At 43.0% G+C, this 19,118-nt stretch overlaps 1 protein-coding gene and 1 pseudogene across 11 annotated transcripts in view; one reads left to right on the top strand and one right to left on the bottom strand.

The window, feature by feature from the left end:
* Positions 1-555: 555 nt before the first annotated feature.
* The window catches only part of specc1la (sperm antigen with calponin homology and coiled-coil domains 1-like a), a 575,263-nt gene continuing 556,700 nt past the window's right edge, over positions 556-19,118 (top strand). For 9 of the 11 annotated variants that reach the window (XR_010977306.1, XR_010977305.1, XM_068055452.1 and 6 more), the window contains exons 1-2: positions 563-618; positions 14,004-14,279. Coding sequence is in view for 7 of the 11 variants with exons in the window: in XM_068055452.1 (XP_067911553.1) it covers positions 14,272-14,279 (8 nt within the window). In the remaining 4 variants the exon portion in view is untranslated. Of the gene's footprint in view, positions 619-14,003; positions 14,280-19,118 lie in introns of all 11 variants that reach the window. The other 2 variants (XM_068055453.1, XM_068055454.1) reach the window with 2 other exon arrangements.
* LOC137382935 (band 4.1-like protein 1 pseudogene) lies at positions 9,353-11,391 on the bottom strand (annotated as a pseudogene).

Raw genomic sequence — 19,118 nt, 5'->3', positions numbered from 1 at the left:
TCTAATCTGAAAGACAGCTCCTCCAACAGTGCAGCACTCCCTCAACTGCACTAGGCTGTCAGTTTTTCTGGATTTTTGTACTCAATCCAGGAGTGGGTCTTGAAGCCACAACCTACTGACTCAAGACACAAAAACGTTCCCAACTGAGCCACAGCTGATGCCTTAATGGTACTTTGCATTTTTATCTATCAGAAAGGAAAATAAAACGTGCAATAACTTTACGGGAGGGCAGCAATGGAAATGATGAATAATTTATCAATAATTTGAAATGAAACACAAATTTCTGTTAATTTGAACAAGGGGCAACAGGAGCACTGGAATTAGCTGCAGCAATTCTGGGTGCGGTTGAAATACAGCTTCTGATTACTATCCCTGCGGGAAGGTGCGGATGCGGGTTAGCTACGATGCCTTACCCAGTCGAAGAGCCCCTTGCGCTGAAGCCACTGGTATCACGCGCTTCCGCCTCGTGTCCCGGGCCAGTAGGCACGTGCTCGCCAGAGAGCGCCGCAAGGAGCATGCGCAGTGCGGGCCGCCGGTGCGCATACTCGCAGGGTGGTGTGAGAGGCGCAGGCGCAGGGCTCCAGTCAGCAGAGGAGTCGCAGTGGCAATTCTGTAGCGGTAAGGGATATTCAGGATACTGATGGAAACTCGGCCTCTGCTTGGGATTGGCCTCCCGTCTTGGCTGGTTATGGGATGGGGATGCTCGGCTCATTCCGGGGTTCGGTACGGCGGTGATCTCGGTGCGAGAGGGAACGGTTTGGCCACTCGTACCAAAGTACACCGCACGCGCGCCTCAGGGCGTGCGGATTTTTGTTTGTGGAGGTGCGGGTCGGGATGGAAGGTTGGGCGGGCAGTTTTTTGTTTGTTGATGTGCGGGCGGGGTTGCAGCCATCAGAGGGCCTTGTGTGTCCCAGTGAGGCAAACTGGCTGTCTGCAGATCTCCCAGGCCCCGACTGCAATTATAATAATGAGCATACCTGGAAATGTGAATTAAAAAGCCCTGAATAAACAAATCAGATTATCAAGGTGTAAGAGGTCGGTCATTCACAGATCTAGTCAACGCTTTGGGTTTTACCCCAAACATGAACCTGTCCTGTCCCCGACCCGCTGTGTGTTTCCAGCATTTTTATTTTTAATTCACTAATAACTGGAAAGAAAATAAATAGAAAGTTGCTGACATCAAGATTCAAAGTAAACCCTTTGTGTAAATTCAGTTAGAATCCGCTCCATTTATTTGAATTACTGCATTATTCTTCGTTTGAAATTTTGTTCTGAGATAAAGTTTGCTTGCTGTTCTGTTCCACTTACTTTATTAGAATTATTTGGTAGCTCTAATAGTGTAAACCTGACTTTAAATGATCAGGAAGGAGTACAATACATTTCAATTGGCTGGAGCCACTCTAGGTGATCTGGTGTTAACTTATTGTTGCTGTCAAGTATTACTTCTGGAGTTGTGCACAGCTTTTGGTAAACCAAAGTAACACATTATTGAAATCTTAAGTGATTTATTTATGAAATGAGTTAAACTTGTTTGCTATTAACTTTTTAAAGTGTGAAATTTGTTTGCACTTTGGCAACTTCAGCATTCTCGGTGCTTGATTCCCATCCTCCACTCTCCATAAACATTGGCACAAATGGTCAGACTGCTTGTTTGTTTCACATTATTATGGATTTAGGGCCCCTCGTTTACGATGACTGAATAAGTCAGATAAATTCTGATTACATAGAACATCAGATTATTTAACCAGTGTTTGGGGGATCAACTGCCACAGTTCCATTCAGTCGACTATGAAAATGTAAATTAGTGAATATAGCTTGTAGTCACTGCATGCTATTGTAAGGCAACTCTTTTGGTGCTGTGACATTTTGCAAAGCATCTTTTGCTCTCTGAGCTCAACTTGAAGTATCAGTACATTTCATGGGACTTTTCTACTTACTTAGCTGAAAGTATTTTTGAGATTTACAGTTGGTCCTGTGTTTTGAATAAGCAGTATGAGGAAAAGTGACATTTGTTTTACTTTAAAGTTAATTTAAAATAGCGATTTGGTTAAACGAGTGGGTCAGGAAGGGAGGAAGCTAATAGGGCATTTGTGACTAAGGTGATGTCAGGGAAAAAAACAGAACTGAAAGCTAAAGGCACTATATCTGAATGCTGTTACGACCGAGGCAGGAGGAGTGCACTGTTTATTCTAGTCCCAATTCTCCACAGGTCACAACGTATTATAAATCTTCCCACTTATCGATACGGTCAGTTTTATACTCTATTTTTCCCAGAATAGAACATACGAACCAGGTTTATTTAATGAACAACAAAATTCAGTTTTTTTAATATAACAAGCCTTAACTAGTAATGGAGTAAAATATAAACACACAGATCAAATTTTTTTAAAGTTCCCTTTTTTTTCACCTTAGTCCCAATCACACACACACACACACACACATATATACACCGGTTAACCAAAAAAATCCGGATTTTTATAAATTCAGAGCTCTGTTACAGACAAAATAAATTGGACCGATTACTTGCTAATTTTTGTTGAAAACAGATGAGATATGTTGTTCCAAAACTGGCATACAGTCGGAGTACACAGTTCTGGGGCGGCGCAATGGTTAGCACCACAGCCTCACAGCTCCATCAACCCAGGTTCGGTTCTGGGTACTGCCCGTGCGGAGTTTGCAAGTTCTCCCTGTGACCACATGGGTTTCTGCCGGATGCTCCGGTTTCCTCCCACAGCCAAACACTTGCAGGTTGATAGGTAAATTTCCCATTGTAAATTGCCCCTAGTGTAGGTAGGTGGTAGGAGAATTGAGAGAAGGTGGGGATGTGGTAGGGAATATGGGATTAATGTAGGATTAGTATAAATGGGTGGTTGATGGTTGGCACAGACTCGGTGGGCCGAAGGTCACTAGGATCTTCCAGAACAGTTCTTTTCAGGCGGCATTGAGAATTATTTTTAGCAGACTTTCTTCAAAGACAGGAAACTAGATGAATTGACACAGTAGACTTCTCAGGGTCCTTTGGAGATATTGGAAAACCAAGCTGGGTTGTGCTCCTCTCTTTTTACTCTTCAACAAACTTGACTTTATGTGCCGCTCACTCCAGAAAGTAAAACACACACACTGACCCAAAACCAAAAAGCTTGTAGTTTTCTGTCCATCCCAGGTGCTCTGCTGCTACTACTACTGGGCTTGTGCAATCAAGGGACGCTCTGGCCCTGTTACCAGGGTTTCTGTTCTATTTTTAACTTGTCATGTGACAATCAGTAACATTGTTGCCACCAGTTACTTCAGAGCCTCCTTTATGGCTTTCTTTGAAAACAAAACCTGATCCAACGTTTATTCAGTTTAACTATAAATTCCTTCAAAAAATATTTTTAACAAAAACAAAAGCACCTTCATAACAATGAGTGAAATGTGGATGATGTGAGCCTGCCCTGACCCATAACAGCCAGTTAGAGTTGTGGCTGCTTGCCGTCCCTTGGAAGAATTGCCCCTCCAGGATGATGGCCAGGCAGCAGTGTCTTTTTAAAAAAAAAGGATAACTATACTCATTGGCCATTCAGTGTCGGGAGCCCGCCTGCTGTCCCTGATTGGACAGTGAGCTGGCCACCTGGCCTTTAATTAGCTGGAGCATTAAGATTGCGATGGGTGTGCCAAAAGCATACCATGTGGGATTGGGACCCAGAACAAGTTCCCATTTCTGGTTCCTGACTATTGATTTGAAAATCTAGCCCATGATTGCAGAGTGGCCAAGGTTGTGAACTAAATATTCCAGGATACTTGACTTTTGGAAGGGATAGGTAAAATGGAAAAATGGGGATGGGGTGGCGGATAAAGATGGAGAGAGCAAGCATCTTAGCTCAGAAAATCAGAAGGATCAGTTTTAGCAGAGCTAAGAAACAACAAGGGAAAGAAAACACTGGGAGTGTTTTATAGGCCCCCGAACAGTATCAAATGTCTGTAGTAAGGAAAATGTTAGAATCTATTATTAGTATCTGGTTATCACATCCTTTATAATATGATTGGGCAGAGTCAATATGGATTTATGAAAGGGAAATCACGTTTGACAAACCTGTTGGATTTTTTTGAGGATGCTATTTGTAGCATAGATAAAGGAGAACCAGTGGATGTGGTGTATTTGGATTTTCCAGAAGGTTTTTGATAAGACTCCATACAGGAGGTCAGCAAACAAAATTAGAGCATGTGGGATTGGGGGTAATATACTGGCATAGATTGATAATTGTTTAACGGACAGAAAACAGAGTCGGAATAAACTGGTCATTCTCAGGTTGTCAGGCTGTCACTATTGGGGTACTACAAGGATCAGTGCTGGGGCCTCAGCTGTTCACGATCTAATATAAATGATTTGCATATGGGGACCAAATGTAATATTTCCAGATTTGCTGAGGACACAAAACTAGGTGGGAATGTAAGTTGTGAGGAGCATGCAGGGAGGCTTCAAGGGGACTTGGACAGGCTCAGTGAATGAGCAAGAACATAGCAGATGGAATATAATGTGAACTGATCCACTTTGGTAGAGAAAACAGAAAGACAGAGTATTTCTTAAATGGTGAGAGGTTGGGAAGTGTTGATGCCCAAAGGGACCTGGATGTTCTTGTTCATGAGTCACTAAGAGCTAGCGTGCAGGTGCAGCAAGCAATTAGTAAGGCAAATAGTATTTTGGCCTTCATCGAAAGGGGTTTTGAGTACAGAAGTAAAGAAGTTTTGCTGCAGTTGTATAGAGCCCTTGGTGAGACTGTTGCCTGGAGTATTGTGTACAGTTTTGGTCTCCTTATCTAAGGAAGGATATCCTTGCCATAGAGGGAATACAACAGAGATTTAAGAGACTAATCCCTGGGATAGTGGGATTGTTTTTGAGGAGAGATTGAGGAAACTGAGCCTGTCTTCTCTCGAGTTTTGAAGTATGAGAGGTGATTTAATTGAAACTTACAAGAGTCTAGAACCAGGGGCGATATTTCAGAATTAAATGGCCGACCGCTTATTCTGAGACTGAGGAGGAATTTCTGCACTCAGAGGGTGGTGAATTTTTGGAATTCTTTTCCCCAGAAGGCTGTGGAAGCTCAATCATTGAGCATGTACAAAACAGAAATCAATAGATAACTGGGTATGAATGACATTGAGGGATTTGGGGATAGTGCAGGAAAGTGCCATTGAGGTAGATGATCAGCCGTGATCTAATTGAATGGCGGAGCAGGCTCGACAGGCTGAATGGCCTACTCCTACTCCTGTGCTACTATGTTCCTACTATGGAACAGTTAAGGCTCAGAAGGAAGCCATTTGGCCCTTCATGGCTTTGCCGGCTCTCTGCAAGAGCACCTCGCCTAGTCCCACTTCCCTGCCTCTTCCCTGTATGCCTGCAAATTTTTTCTCTTCAGATAATTATCCAGTTCCCTCTTGAAAGCCATGATTGAGTCTGCCTCCACTAAACTCAGGCTGTGCATGGCAGATCCTAACCACTTGCTGTGTTTAAAAAAAAAAGTTTTTCCTCATGTCATCTTTGGTTCTTCTGTCAATCACCTTAAATTGATGTCCTCTGGTTCTTGACCCTTCCACCAATGAGAACAGTGTCTCCCTATCTAAATGTGTCTGGACCCCTCATGATTTTGAACTTCTCTAAGAAGAACTGCTCCAGCTTCACCAATCTATCCGCGTAACTGAAGTTCCTCATCCCTGGAACCATTCTCGTGAATCTTTACTGCACCCTCTCTAATGCCTTCACATCCTTCCTAAAGTGTGGTGCCTGGAATTGGACACAATACTCCAGTTGAGGCTGAACCACTGTTTTATAAAGGTTCATCATGACTTCCTTTTGTACTGTATGCCTCTTTATAAAGTCCAGGATCCTTTATTAACTGCTTTATCAACCTGCCTTGCCACCTTCAACGATTTGTGCACATATACCCCCAGGTCTCTATGCTCCTGTACCCCCTTTAGAATTGTATCCTTTATTTCCTCATTCTTCTTACCAAAATGCATCACTTCACACTTCTCTGCATTAAATTTCATTTGCCACGTGTCTCTGCCCATTCCACCAGCCTGTCTATGTCCTATTGAAGTCTATCACTATCCTCCTCACAGTTCACAATACTTTGTGTTTTGTGTCATTTGCAAATTTTGAAATTGTGCCCTGCATGTCTAAGTCTAGGTCATTAATATAGATCAAGAAAAGCAGTTTTTCTAATACCGACCTCTAGGGAACCCCACCTTCCTGCAGTCTAGAAAACAACCGTTCACCACTACTCTCTGTTTTCTGGGCTTTAACTTTGCTGACGGGCCTGTTATTTGGCATTTTATCAAACACCTTTTGGAAGTCCATACACACTATATTAACTGCATTACCCTCTCTGTTACCGCATCAGAAAAAGCAATCAAGTAAGTTAAACACGATGCCCCCTTTAATAAACTTGTGCTGGTCTTCAATAGTTAATCCACATTTGTCCAAATGACTGCAAATTATGTCCCGGAATATGAATTCTAAAAGCTTTCCCACTGTTGAGGTTAAACTGACTGGCCTGTATTTGCTGAGCCTATCCTTCACACTTTTTTGAGCAGGGTATAATATTTGCAGTATTTTGCTTTTATAATGTTTGCTGTTCTCCAGTCCTCTGGCATCAGCCCTGTGTCTAAAGAGGATTGGAAGATTATGGCCAGCGCTTTTGCAAATACTGGGTACAGAGGGACATAGATAGGCTGCAGAGCTGGGCTGAGAGATGGCAAATGGAGTTTAATGCAGAAAAGTGTGAGGTGATTCACTTTGGAAGGAGTAACAGGAATGCAGAGCACTGGGCTAATGGGAAGATTCTTGGTAGTGTAGATGGCCAGAGAGATCTTGGTGTCCAGGTACATAAATCCCTGAAAGTTGCTACCCAGGTTAATAGGGCTGTTAAGAAGGCATATGGTGTGTTAGCTTTTATTAGTAGGGGGATCGAGTTTCAGAGACACGAGATCATGCTGCAGCTGTACAGAACTCTGGTGAGGCCGCACCTGGAGTATTGCGTGCAGTTCTGGTCACTGCATTATAGGAAGGATGTGGAAGCTTTGGAAAGGGTGCAGAGGAGATTTACTAGGATGTTGCCTGGTATGGAGGGAAGGTCTTACGAGGAAAGGCTGAGGGACTTGAGGTTGTTTTTGTTGGAGAGAAGGAGGAGGAGAGGTGACTTAATAGAGACGTATAAGATAATCAGAGGGTTAGATAGGGTGGATAGTGAGAGCCTTTTTCCTCGGATGGTGATGGCAAACACGAGGGGACATAGCTTTAAGTTGAGGGGTGATAGATATAGGACAGATGTTAGAGGTAGTTTCTTTACACAGAGAGTAGTAGGGGCGTGGAACACCCTGCCTGCAACAGTAGTAGACTCGCCAACTTTAAGGGCATTTAAGTGGTCATTGCATAGACATATGGATGAAAATGGAATAGTGTAGGTCAGATGGTTTCACAGGTCGGCGCAACATCGAGGGCCGAAGGGCCTATACTGCGCTGTAATGTTCTAATTCTAAAAAAAAAACTTACCTCATCCTGGGATGCATCTCATCAAGTCCTGGTGACTTATCAACTTTAAGTACAGCCAGCCTTTCTGATACCTCTTTATCAATTTTTAGTCCATCAAGTGTGTACTGCCTCCTTTCATTGATTTCGGCAGCTGTTACGACCGACCGCTCAAGTCAAAACCCCAATCAAAATATACGATTCTGATCGTGGTGGGAACAACACATTGTTGATTCAGTCCCATTCCTCCACAGATTTCCTAACATATCATTTTAAACTTTCCAAATTAAAGAAAGATTTAGCCAAATTGTACCATCTATTAACCCCCAAATGGGACTAACCAAGCCAGGTGTCTTTAGATCAAATTAACTGTTTAATTAGAAAAACTAAATTCTTAAACACTACTAAGATATAAATGAAGATTCGAGTTCTTTTTGCCCTCAGTCTGGTTCAGTAAATATACTGAGTCGGATGTGTAGGTAAAATCAATTACTTTATTTGCGCAGTCGCCGGCGGACTTACTCTGATACAGCGGCACTGACTCCACCGGAGTCTGTCGAGTCCACCAGAGTAAGTGCACGCCCGTGATACAGATACTACCGTTTATACATTAGGATTCATGCTATACCTCCTTGTTTAACCAATCAGTGCGGTACAACTCAGCTTCGTGCTATACCTCATTGTTTAACCCATCAGTGAGGTTAATAGCACATTAGCAGCACATTCCGTTCGTAATACATACTTATTATTGAGGTTAACAGTACAGGTTAGCGGCACATTAGCAGCACATTCCGTTCTCAATACAGATGCTAAATTCTGCTGATCTAGTTCCTTATCCTATAAAAGCAAGCTTTTATTCCTAACTTGGCTAGATTTCCCATCAAGCATAGTGCCATGCCTTTCTGCTCACTTCCACATTCCCTCCTCTTATCATTCTATGATAACCTTCTCTCTATCAGTACTCTCTCTCTCCACACTCAGTACTCTTCCTGCACCAGTCTCTCCTGTCCTATTAGTCGTCGTCCATTAGGATTTTCCGTTGTAACTCCATTTCTTGCTGTAGTTCTGCATCGCCGGTGGTTGGTTCGTGAGTGCGTACCACTAGGATTCTTGAGGCACCTATTTGTTCCATAGCTGCCTGCATTCGTCCCAGGACGCATTTGATAATGGCTATGCCTGTAAAGATGCAAACGATCCCAACGACCAAATACATGGCCATGTTTATGATCCAATCTGTCCATCCCCCGAATCCCCACATTCCCCAGAAGCCAGGGTCTTTCAGATCGTTTAGTTGGTCTCGAATGTGATTAATAAATTTAGTGATGTTCGCAGTTTGATCCCGGACTCCCATGATGCATTTCCCTTTTACTATTGCATATACCCCTCCTTTGCGGGCTAGTAGGTAGTCAAGGGCATACTGGTTTTGCATGGTAAACAATCTCATCTCGGACAATTCCTCCGTTATCGCCTTAAGAGCTCCCAATGTTGCATTCCCCAGGATGGTAAGGCCACAGATCAAGTAATTACGGTTGTTCGCAGCTAAGTCACCCCCTACGCCTCCTATCGTAACCATACTGAGAATCCCCCATCCTGCCGAATGTCCTCGGGTTGGTCCCAAGATTGGGGGTTTCTTCCAGTTTTTGCAAAACTCTGCTGATGCCTCCCGGTACACCAGCCTGTTGTGAGGGTTCCATTTTGAGGGGCAGGGTACCGTGGTGGGGACCAGGGTTCCGATGGCGACTTGTCTCGGGAACGGAGGCGATAAGATGTTGGTGGCTATACCATTAAAGAAGAAGAAATATCCTCTGTCTGTATATAAGCTGTGATTGCAGCCGGCATAGGTGTTCACCAGGGATCCTCCTGTGGCCCAATCCCTCCAATTCTCCGAGATCCACTGTGAGTCTGAGGTAATGGGGAATGAGTTGTCTTTACAGTAGATACATCACTTGGCAGTCCAGTTTTTGTTTTTATAATACCCTCCTCTTGAGGTTTTTCTTGAGAGCCTTCTGGTTCACGGTCAATGCTTTTGAGTTGTTCCTTCCCATCCTCTTGAGCAGGCTGTCTTTCTATACTTTTGGCAGGCAGAGCATTGACATTAATTTCAGGGGTAGCTGTGTTGGTAACTTCTTCACTTCCAATATTCCGTCAACCTCTTCAACTTAACTGGTACTGTAAATTCTTTCTCAGCTTCACTATGTCCTGAGGAATCTGTAGGGATGTTTGGGTGTTTGTGTTCAACCTCCACACCTGTCTCTTTTGTCACCGTCTGGGTCACAAGCTCTTGCATCTGCTCCATAACTTCTTCAGATTCTTGTTTGGCTACCATGGACCTCATTTGCAGTTCCTGCTTTGGTTCAGTGCTCTGTGTGATATTTACTGAAGTAACAGTATCTTCTAGCGTCTCCCTTTTTACTGGTGATTTCCCTGGATATTTTGAAGCCTCCTGTGAAGGTTTTACTTCCCTGTCTTCCAAGGCACATTCATGAGCAGCAGGTTTAGTCTCTTTAAGCTTCTCAGACTCCTCCTGCTCTTTGTCTTTAGGTTTCGATGAAGATGGAGAAGTAGTTAATTTCTTTTCCCGGTCACTGTGACTTCGCTTAATAGCAGTAGATTCCTGTAAAGTCTGTTTTAGTTCATTGATATTGGCCTGATGTTTCAATAGTACATCTTCTGATTTGTCCAGGAACTTCATTTCTTTAATTTTTGTTGGTGTGGTTACTTCATCGTTTTTTTCTGATTTTTGGGAGGATTTCTTGCTGTCTGACTGTGTGGTGTCTGGAGTCTCTGTCCTTGAAGTCTCGCTTGCTTCTTTTGTTGACTCCTTCAAAAGTGCATCGTGATTTTCCCCAACTGAAGCTGGACAGAAAAACTCTCCATCTAGACTCCGTGACATTGTATATCTTTTGCTTGAGGAGCGTTCCAAATATGGTGCTGGACGATCAATTAAAGCACTGGCTTGCCTTGTTTGAGCCTGTGTACGGCCCTATAACGGAACTTTGAACCCATTACAAGAAATCCCTTTGGAGGTGGCTCAGGGGAGAAGCAGACTTTCCAGAGTCTCTTGGCAGCTCGGTGATTTGGAAGCTTGAAACCAATGGTGCTTTCAAACTGTTCATATTCTCCAGGTCTGATTTTAATGTAGAAGTTGCTCCTTTTGTATGAAATCTTGAGAATCTTGGGCCAAGCAAAACGGTTTATTCTTAATCGGTCTCTGTAGATGAGAAGCCCATTCGCACACACCCCAAGCATGATATCAGTTCCTTCAGAGTCCTTTGCATGATGCAGGTCCACTCTGTACATAGACAGCTTCTTAGCATTTTCCAAAAAGTTCATTTCTGCTTCTCCTGGTGTCATGCCCCTGTAGGACTTGTGCAGTTCTGCCACTCTTTCTTTGAGTTCTTTTGTCTGATTTGGTGCAAAGCGAATCTCACTAACATAGTCAGGTCCATTTTCCTCGGGATCATAATCTCCCAGTTCTGCCTGCACAGTGTATGAACCCAATAGAGCATGTGTAACAAAAGAGCAAGGCAGTCGTCCAGAGATATCATCTCTCAGCTGCAGACATAGGTAATACCTTGTGATATCTTCAGAGAGCTGGGTTGGATCTGGGGGATAGAATTTCACTGTGTATGCAAAATGCCAAGGGCCACTTCTGATTTGTTTCTTTATGTCTTTTGAAGGGTCCAACCAGTTCTTCTGGCTTTCAGAGTCACAGAATGTCAACCCATAATAATCCTCCAGCAGGTTGAGGTACTCGCAGACCAGATCAAACAGCACTTGGCCCTTGGCACGTTTCTCCACTTCACACTCAAATTCTGCGCCATCCAGAAGGGTCACCTTGCATGGCATGGTCTTTGGTTTTTTTGGATTCTTTTAATGGAGATTTGGGGGTTTTGCCAGGCATGGCACTATGCTTGGGTGGCCCTTTTGCATACAAAATCAAATTTACACTTAGTCCGGAAACAAGGCAGTGTCCATACAAATTGTCATTTCAATCGTTTAGATTGGTTGGGTCGCCTCAGCAGCAGTCCATCGTTTTCGGCCAATCCCGTCACGTTCCATGAGCCGACTCCTTGTCTCCGTGGATGGGGGCAATGGAAGACATCATCCTGGCACAGGTGGAAGATGTCTTGAGGCTGGTTGCGACGACAGGCGTTTTTCGTCCCTTTCGCCGAGAGGATTCCGATCATAACCATGCAGGGGACAATCAGGATGGTCTTCATCTTGGCTCGTCGCCTTTTAATACCTGTAGGGAACAGTGCTGGGGATAGGAGTAGGTTAACAATCTTTCTTAATAATTTATTGGCTAACAATCTTACAGTGGTGCAGGTGGACCCAAGCACTCCTCCCTTCAATTTTAGCTGCAGTGGGCGTGGTGAGTAGGACCTGAAAGGGCCCTTCCCATCGAGGCTCCAACCCTTTTCTTACTCAGTTTTTGATCATTACATAACTTCCAGGTTGTACTTTGGACGGGCCAGTCAGTAAGGGTAGATCGTGGTGGGCCATCTTGACCTGTGAATGGAGTTCCTTTAGGGCTTTCGTCAGGGATAAGACATAATTGGTCATTTCTTCAGTCATATGGTGAAACTGGACCGATTTGGGAACATTCTGGTTCCAGGGGGCTCGTAGGGGCTTTCCATAAATGACCTCTGCGGGAGAGAGTCGAGCTGGTCCTGCTGGCGTAACCCGCATCTGGAATAGGGCGATGGGGAGTAATGTAAGCCATGTTAGCCCAGTTTCTGCTTTTAGTTTAGCCAGCTTTGTTTTAAGAGTCTGATTGCTTCTTTCAACTAGTCCAGCGGCCTGTGGCCTATATGCACAATGCAACTGTTGGCGTATTCCCAGTTGAAGGCAGAATTCCTTGTTGATCTGACCAATGAAGTGGGGTCCATTATCAGAACTTAACTGAGCCGGTATCCCATATCTGGGAATGATTTCTCTCAAAATTTTTATAGTAGCGGCTTTGTTATCAGTGGTTGGATATGCCTCGATCCACTTACTAAACACATCAATAATCACTAACACCTATTTACATATTTATAACACTGAAATCTTTCCAACTCAATGTAATCCATCTGGAGCGTTTCGAAGGGACCACTGGGCAGAGGGGTTTTTCCCCATTCACATGGGATTCCCTTGCCGGTATTATGCTGCAGGCAAATCAAACACCGATTACTTATGTTTTGAGCCAGCATCTGTATTTTGGGGTGCCACCAAGTGGCCAACAGCAAATCGCTGGTCCCTTGGGCTCCACAATGAGTTGCAAAGTGTACACATTCAATAACCCACAAGGCCAGCGCATCAGGCATACAAGTCTGATTCGCTGGCATGGTCCATAAACAAGATACAGAATCATATTTACAATATTTACAACCCAGTTTTTCCCACAATTGTTTATCAGTATCAGGAGCGTCCTCCTGTAACCTTATGACGTCTTGGATGGTTGGCATTGGTTTTTCAGAGACAGGCTTGCTTTTGTCGGAGCGTTTAGTCTGATTCATAGTCAAATGATGAGAGTGACATAGAGGTTTCGTCATGAACCAGTGTCCAATTGTCTAAATCATCGTCTACCTCTGTCAACACAAGGCCAACCATTGAACTACGTAGTCCACTTTTATCAACTGTTTCTGTTTCTTTTTGTCTCCTCTTTCTATATGCGCACTCTTTTTTTAGAATTTCTAGAGTCTTTTGGGTTCCTCCTTCACTAATTGGTATTCCTAATTTGAGGGCGTTCTCTTGCCAACTTGATAGGAAGGTTCTATCTCTTTCCTCCTGACAATATTGTTTCCATAATCGAATTAATTCTTTTGCCCTATTCCCTTTATTTTGTTTCCAGATTTTTTCTTGGATTTTTTTAGCTGCTCCCAAGTCTCTTGTCCCCCCTAAGGGCCATTGGTCTCCTAATTTCTTATTTAAGGCTGCCGATAGTTGTCTGAAGTCTTTCCCTTTATTCGGATACTTATCACACAGTACTTGTAATGGACAGGATGGATCACTTGTATTATCTAAACAGTTTCCCATTATCACAAACTATTCTTGAACTGCGTTGTTCGCCCCTACAGTCCAAGAGTTAAAGTTGCTTACAATTTATTGTCTAAACAGTTACTTACAAATTACCTTATTCGAACCTCAAAAAATAAAACTCAGTTCCCCACCGGGTAACCTACAAAAATAAAACTCAGTTCCCCACCGGGTAACCTACAAAAATAAAACTCAGTTTCCCACCGGGTAACCTACAAAAAAAATAAAACTTTAACCTCGGGGCCGGGGCCCCTACCTCAGCCGTACCCTATACGACCTACTTTAATCAAACTTTAACCTCAGGGCCGGAGCCCCTACCTCAGCCGTAGTCTAGTCTAAACGACTGAACCTGACCTCAAAAAAAATAAAACTTTAACCTCAGTCCCATCAGCCGTAGTCTAAACTAAACGACTGAACCTGAGTGACCCTCAGTCGTACCTACATCGACTGATCCTTGTCTTTTCTAATCCGCCAGACTGATCATTGATCTCGTCCAGACGATCTTACCTGACCATAAGCGAGTGATCAAACTTTTATCGGACTACGGGACAGAGGAAAACCGACATGGTCGTTGTTCAACTACTCACGTCGGGGGCCCATTTCCTCTCTCTCCGTCCAAGACTAGTCTGATTCTGATTTCGCTGATGATCGGCGGTCGTCTGTTGAGATCCCACTTCTGACACCAAAATGAAGATTCGAGTTCTTTTTGCCCTCAGTCTGGTTCAGTAAATATACTGAGTCGGATGCGTAGGTAAAATCAATTACTTTATTTACGCAGTCGCCGGCGGACTTACTCTGATACAGCGGCACTGACTCCACCGGAGTCTGTCGAGTCCACCAGAGTAAGTGCACGCCCGTGATACAGATACTATCGTTTATACATTAGGATTCATGCTATACCTCCTTGTTTAACCAATCAGTGCGGTACAACTCAGCTTCGTGCTATACCTCTTTGTTTAACCCATCAGTGAGGTTAATAGCACATTAGCAGCACATTCCGTTCGTAGTACATACTTATTATTGAGGTTAACAGTACAGGTTAGCGGCACATTAGCAGCACATTCCGTTCTCAATACAGATGCTAAATTCTGCTGATCTAGTTCCTTATCCTATAAAAGCAAGCTTTTATTCCTAACTTGGCTAAATTTCCCATCAAGCATAGTGCCATGCCTTTCTGCTCACTTCCACATAAACAACATTTAAAATAGAAAAAATTAGTATCCTTGCGTATTTGCCGAAGTAAAATCTTCCAATGTGGAATAGTCCAAGGTTGCTTGAAGTCCTCACAGCCATCCGATGGGGGAAGAGAAAAAAACGGTTCTTCAACAGTACAACAATCTGTAGTCTAGTTCAGCAGTTGAATTGATGGTCTTCTTTTCCAGAGATGAATTTCAACATTTACATTTAAGTAATTAAAGGAATTAGTTATTTTCTTTTAATAAATTAATCTGGCTTGACATCAGAATTCTGAGAATATAATAAATAGGGTTTAAATAAACCAAGAGAGAGCCCTCTTTTCCTTCAGTATATGCTGGCTGACAGTCTGTGTCTGTCTCTGTTAACTGTGTCTCAAAAGCCAGTTTTTCAGCTAGTTTCAAACGTCAGTTGGCAACAATGTATCTCACGATCCTCAGTCTTTGAGTGGCTGTATCCCAGGGCAATAAGAATGCATTCTTTGACTCAGTCTCTGCAGCTTGTTGTCTTAAAGTAGTACTGCTCATTTTCCAGCCTTAAAGGTACACCGCATTCTTCCCAGAAAAAAAATCTACAGGATCATAACACCTCTGCCCGTGGTGGAATGAAACACCATTCCTGATATGCGTTTCAGTACATTGTGTAAAAAATACAAATTGAAAAAAAAGCTAACATTTTTTCTCTAAAATGGTACAATACAGTAACAAGCTCCACCAGAACATTTTCGGCTTTAAATTTGCAAAAAGATTGTCCCAATTAACCCATTTCAAATTTCCAAGGATTGTCTTCCAGTTGTTTCGTGTTTTCCTTCCAAGTGTCCATATTGTCCATCACCTCAGCCAGGTGAGTTGCAGAGCTAGGAGCACTGACCACTACTGGGTTCACTATTCTCTGAGAAGTTTCTTGAGTACCCCTTAACCTGTGTGGCATCGCTTGACACTGGCAAATCTTGTCTGGTGTACTAGAAGCTGATTTTTTTTCTTATCCTGGGTTGTCAAAGGAATTTGACAGTATCCCTCCAGTACATTTTTTTCTTTAAGACACATGGTGTTGCCCACTCTGTCCATACAGTCCTTTAAATAAGAATTTGTGTAGGAGTCTGCCTTCTTTACCACTGACTTTTCTAGAGTCTATGCAAGTGTGAGCCGTCCCACCAGGTTTAGGTATCGAGACCATCTGCGAATTCCAGCTGTCCTGACTAGGTTCAACTAAGCTGCCCTTCAGCATGCATTGTACCTCTGCTTCCACTTGGGCCTGTCTGTTTGGACCTAAGTGACAAGGGTGTTGTTTTAAAGGAATGGTCCCCCCTATACCCACATCATGTGTGGCTAAGGTTGTATATTTTGGCTTATCCCTACAAATGTTTTGAAATGTTGTCTAAACCCTGGTTAGGTTTTCACGCTGTTTTGCCTCTAAGCCTATTGTTTAATTTTCCTAGCCATTCTGTATTCGCTAATTGGATAGTTGGAGGTTCAATCTGAGAATTTCCTAGGCCTGCTTCTGCCTCATCCTCACTGTCCTTTTCCTTCTCAACAGTCCCGATTACCTGACATACCTGTACTGGCTTATCCTCCTCCCTGCGGTAATATTATTTGAACATATTAATTTGACACAACCGGTTCTTCCGGCGATCAGGGGTGTCAATCAAGTAATCCACCGTACCCAATATTTTGATCACTCTATATGGGCCACTGAACCGAGCTTTTAATGGTTCTCCCTGTGATGGTAACAACACGAATACCTCATTCCCTGGTTGAAAATAATGGGCTTTTGTCTTCTTGTCTGTCCATCTTTTCAAATTGGCTTGGGATGCTTTAAGGTGTTCCTGAGCCACCCCACAAGCTTTTGTGAGCCTTTCCTGGAACGCATACATAGTCTAATAGCGACAATTCATTCTTTTGTTCCAAGAATCTATTCTTTATAAGTTTTAGAGGACCTCTTACTTCATGTCCGTAAACCAATTCAGAAGGACTGAAGCCTGTAGACTCATTCGATGAGTGTCTGGTGGCAAATAAAAGAAAGTCTAGTTTTTTTTATCTCAGTCATATAGATATTCATGACAGTATGTTCTCATGATTGTTTTGAGAGTCTGGTGAAATTTCTCTAAAGCTTCCTGTGACTGTGGTTGATGTGCTGAAGATTTCAACTGTTAACTGCCCATCACTTGCTGAAATAACCTAGACATGAAATAGGAACCTTGATCTGATTGAACTTCAAGTGGCAATCCATATCTTGTAAAGAATTGGGTTAACTTTTCTACCACTACTCTAGCAGTAATTGACCTCAAAGGAATGGCTTCTGGAAATCGAGTGGCCATATCCATGGTAGTAAGTATGTATTGATGTCCAGCTTTTGTTTTTGGCAAGGATCCTACGCAGTCTACTAATACCTTGCTAAATGGTTCCTCAATCACTGGTATGGGAACTAGTGGTGCTGGTTTTATGTTTGGTTGTGGTTTTCCCACCATTTGACAGGTATGGCATGTCCTACAAAATTGTCTCACATCCTTTGTAAGACCTGGCCGGTGATAATGTTGGCTTATGTGTGATTTGGTCTTCCGAATTTCCCTATCTCCTGCAAAAGGAATGTCGTGTGCTAACCTTAATAATCCTTGTCGATATTTAGGTGGTACCACTATCTGTTCAGCAACTGTCCCGTCTTCATCGGCAGGTCTATGAGACGGTCTCCATTTCCTCCTCAAAACCCTGTTTGCCATATAATAGCCTTCCGGTACTCCTTTCACCTCAGCTTCTGACAGAGTCGTCTGTACTATTTGGTATATCTCTGGATCAGCTTGCTGTGCTGCAGTGATAGACGATCTGTTAAACAACTCATTTGGATTATCTAAATCCCCAAGTGAGTTTTCAGATACTTGGCTATTTATTTGTGGTGCCCCTTTTACCTCTGACAATGGATCCTGTTTAGCCATTGCTTGGGTGACTACACATGCAGGAAATATTCCTGGAACTTGTTCCTGTAATTGCTCTGTTTCCTTAGTTTCACTTGGTTCCTCTGTAACTATAGGAGAAACTGATACTTTTGATCCTGCCAAATCATTTCCTAGGCGTAGATCAATTTGCTTTACTGATGAACTGTGGACAACACCTACAGTAACTATCCCAGATATTAAGTCACTCTCTAGGCATACTTAATACAGAGGTATGGGTATATACTCCCCGCCGATTCCATTAACTAAAACTTCAGTGTTCAAGGCGCTTATATCTTTCCCCAGCAAGAGTGTTTGGGTTGCTCCCGTGTCCCTGAGCATAATGATAGGTTTTCCTGCCTCACTTAGAGGATATGGAGTTATTCTCCCCTTTGACAAAAATTCCTTATGACTCTTAGGTATTTTATTCTTAACCTCTACGCTCCTTTTAGTTTTAGTATCTGGTTTCACAGCTGTCGTTAACGCTATAGCCTGATCTGCTATGCTCTCAGGCAGAGTCTTTTCCTCTGCACTAACTTTGCGTACCCCGACAAGTCCTACGGGGTTACCTCACAATTTCCACCACTCTGAACGAAGATGACCTGCTTTATTGCAATGATAACACTTTGGCTTGCGAACCTCACTTCAACCCTCAGCACCTTCCTTTCTGATCTGAGGAGGTAATCCTGGGGCATTCCCAGCTGTTCCTTCTTGTCCCTGGCTACTTGCCTTCCTTTCACTCTCCCACTTTCTGTCGTTTTCAGGGTTATGGGGTGACGGACAAAATAGGTTGGCTTATTCACAAGCTCAAAATTGTCAGCAATCTCTGCTGCTTTCAAAACTTTCAAGTTGTCTATATAAGTTCTCACTACTGAAAGAAGGAATTTTTAAACTCTTCTAAGAGGATCAATTCTCAGAGGTTTTCATATGTGGTTTCTATCTTTAATGCCCATATCCAACGGTCAAAAGTAATTTGCTTCACCCTCTCAAATTCTAAATACGTCTGCCCAGCCAATCTTCGTAAGTTCCTAAACTTCTGATGGTAAGCTTCAGGGACTAACTCATACGCAGTGAGAATAGCCTTTTTTGCCATCTCATAATCTGCAGAAACCTGTTCAGGAAGAATGGCATAAACTTCATGAACTCTGCCTTCAAACCTGCCCTGTATAAACAGTGTCCAGCTTTCTTTTGGTCATTTCATCTGCTTGGCTATTTTTTCAAAAGATATGAAAAAATGCTTCTACGTCCCTTTCCTCAAACTTAGGAAGGGCCTGTATAAATTTAAACAACTTTTTGCTGGGTCCTGATCTAAATTCAGATTTTTCCTGACCAGAATTTTCCCTGGATTCAAGACAACCCTTTTGTCTTGGTTCCATCTCTTTTCACTTAAATTCCCTCTCTTTCTCCCTTTCTTCTTTCTGGAATTCAAGCTTAAGTCTCTCCAATGCTATTGCTGTTTCTTTTTCTTCA

The sequence above is a fragment of the Heterodontus francisci genome, chromosome 23, assembly GCF_036365525.1.
Source record: "Heterodontus francisci isolate sHetFra1 chromosome 23, sHetFra1.hap1, whole genome shotgun sequence".
Classification (NCBI taxonomy): Eukaryota; Metazoa; Chordata; class Chondrichthyes; order Heterodontiformes; family Heterodontidae; genus Heterodontus; species Heterodontus francisci.
This window is presented reverse-complemented; position numbering and strand designations above follow the sequence as displayed.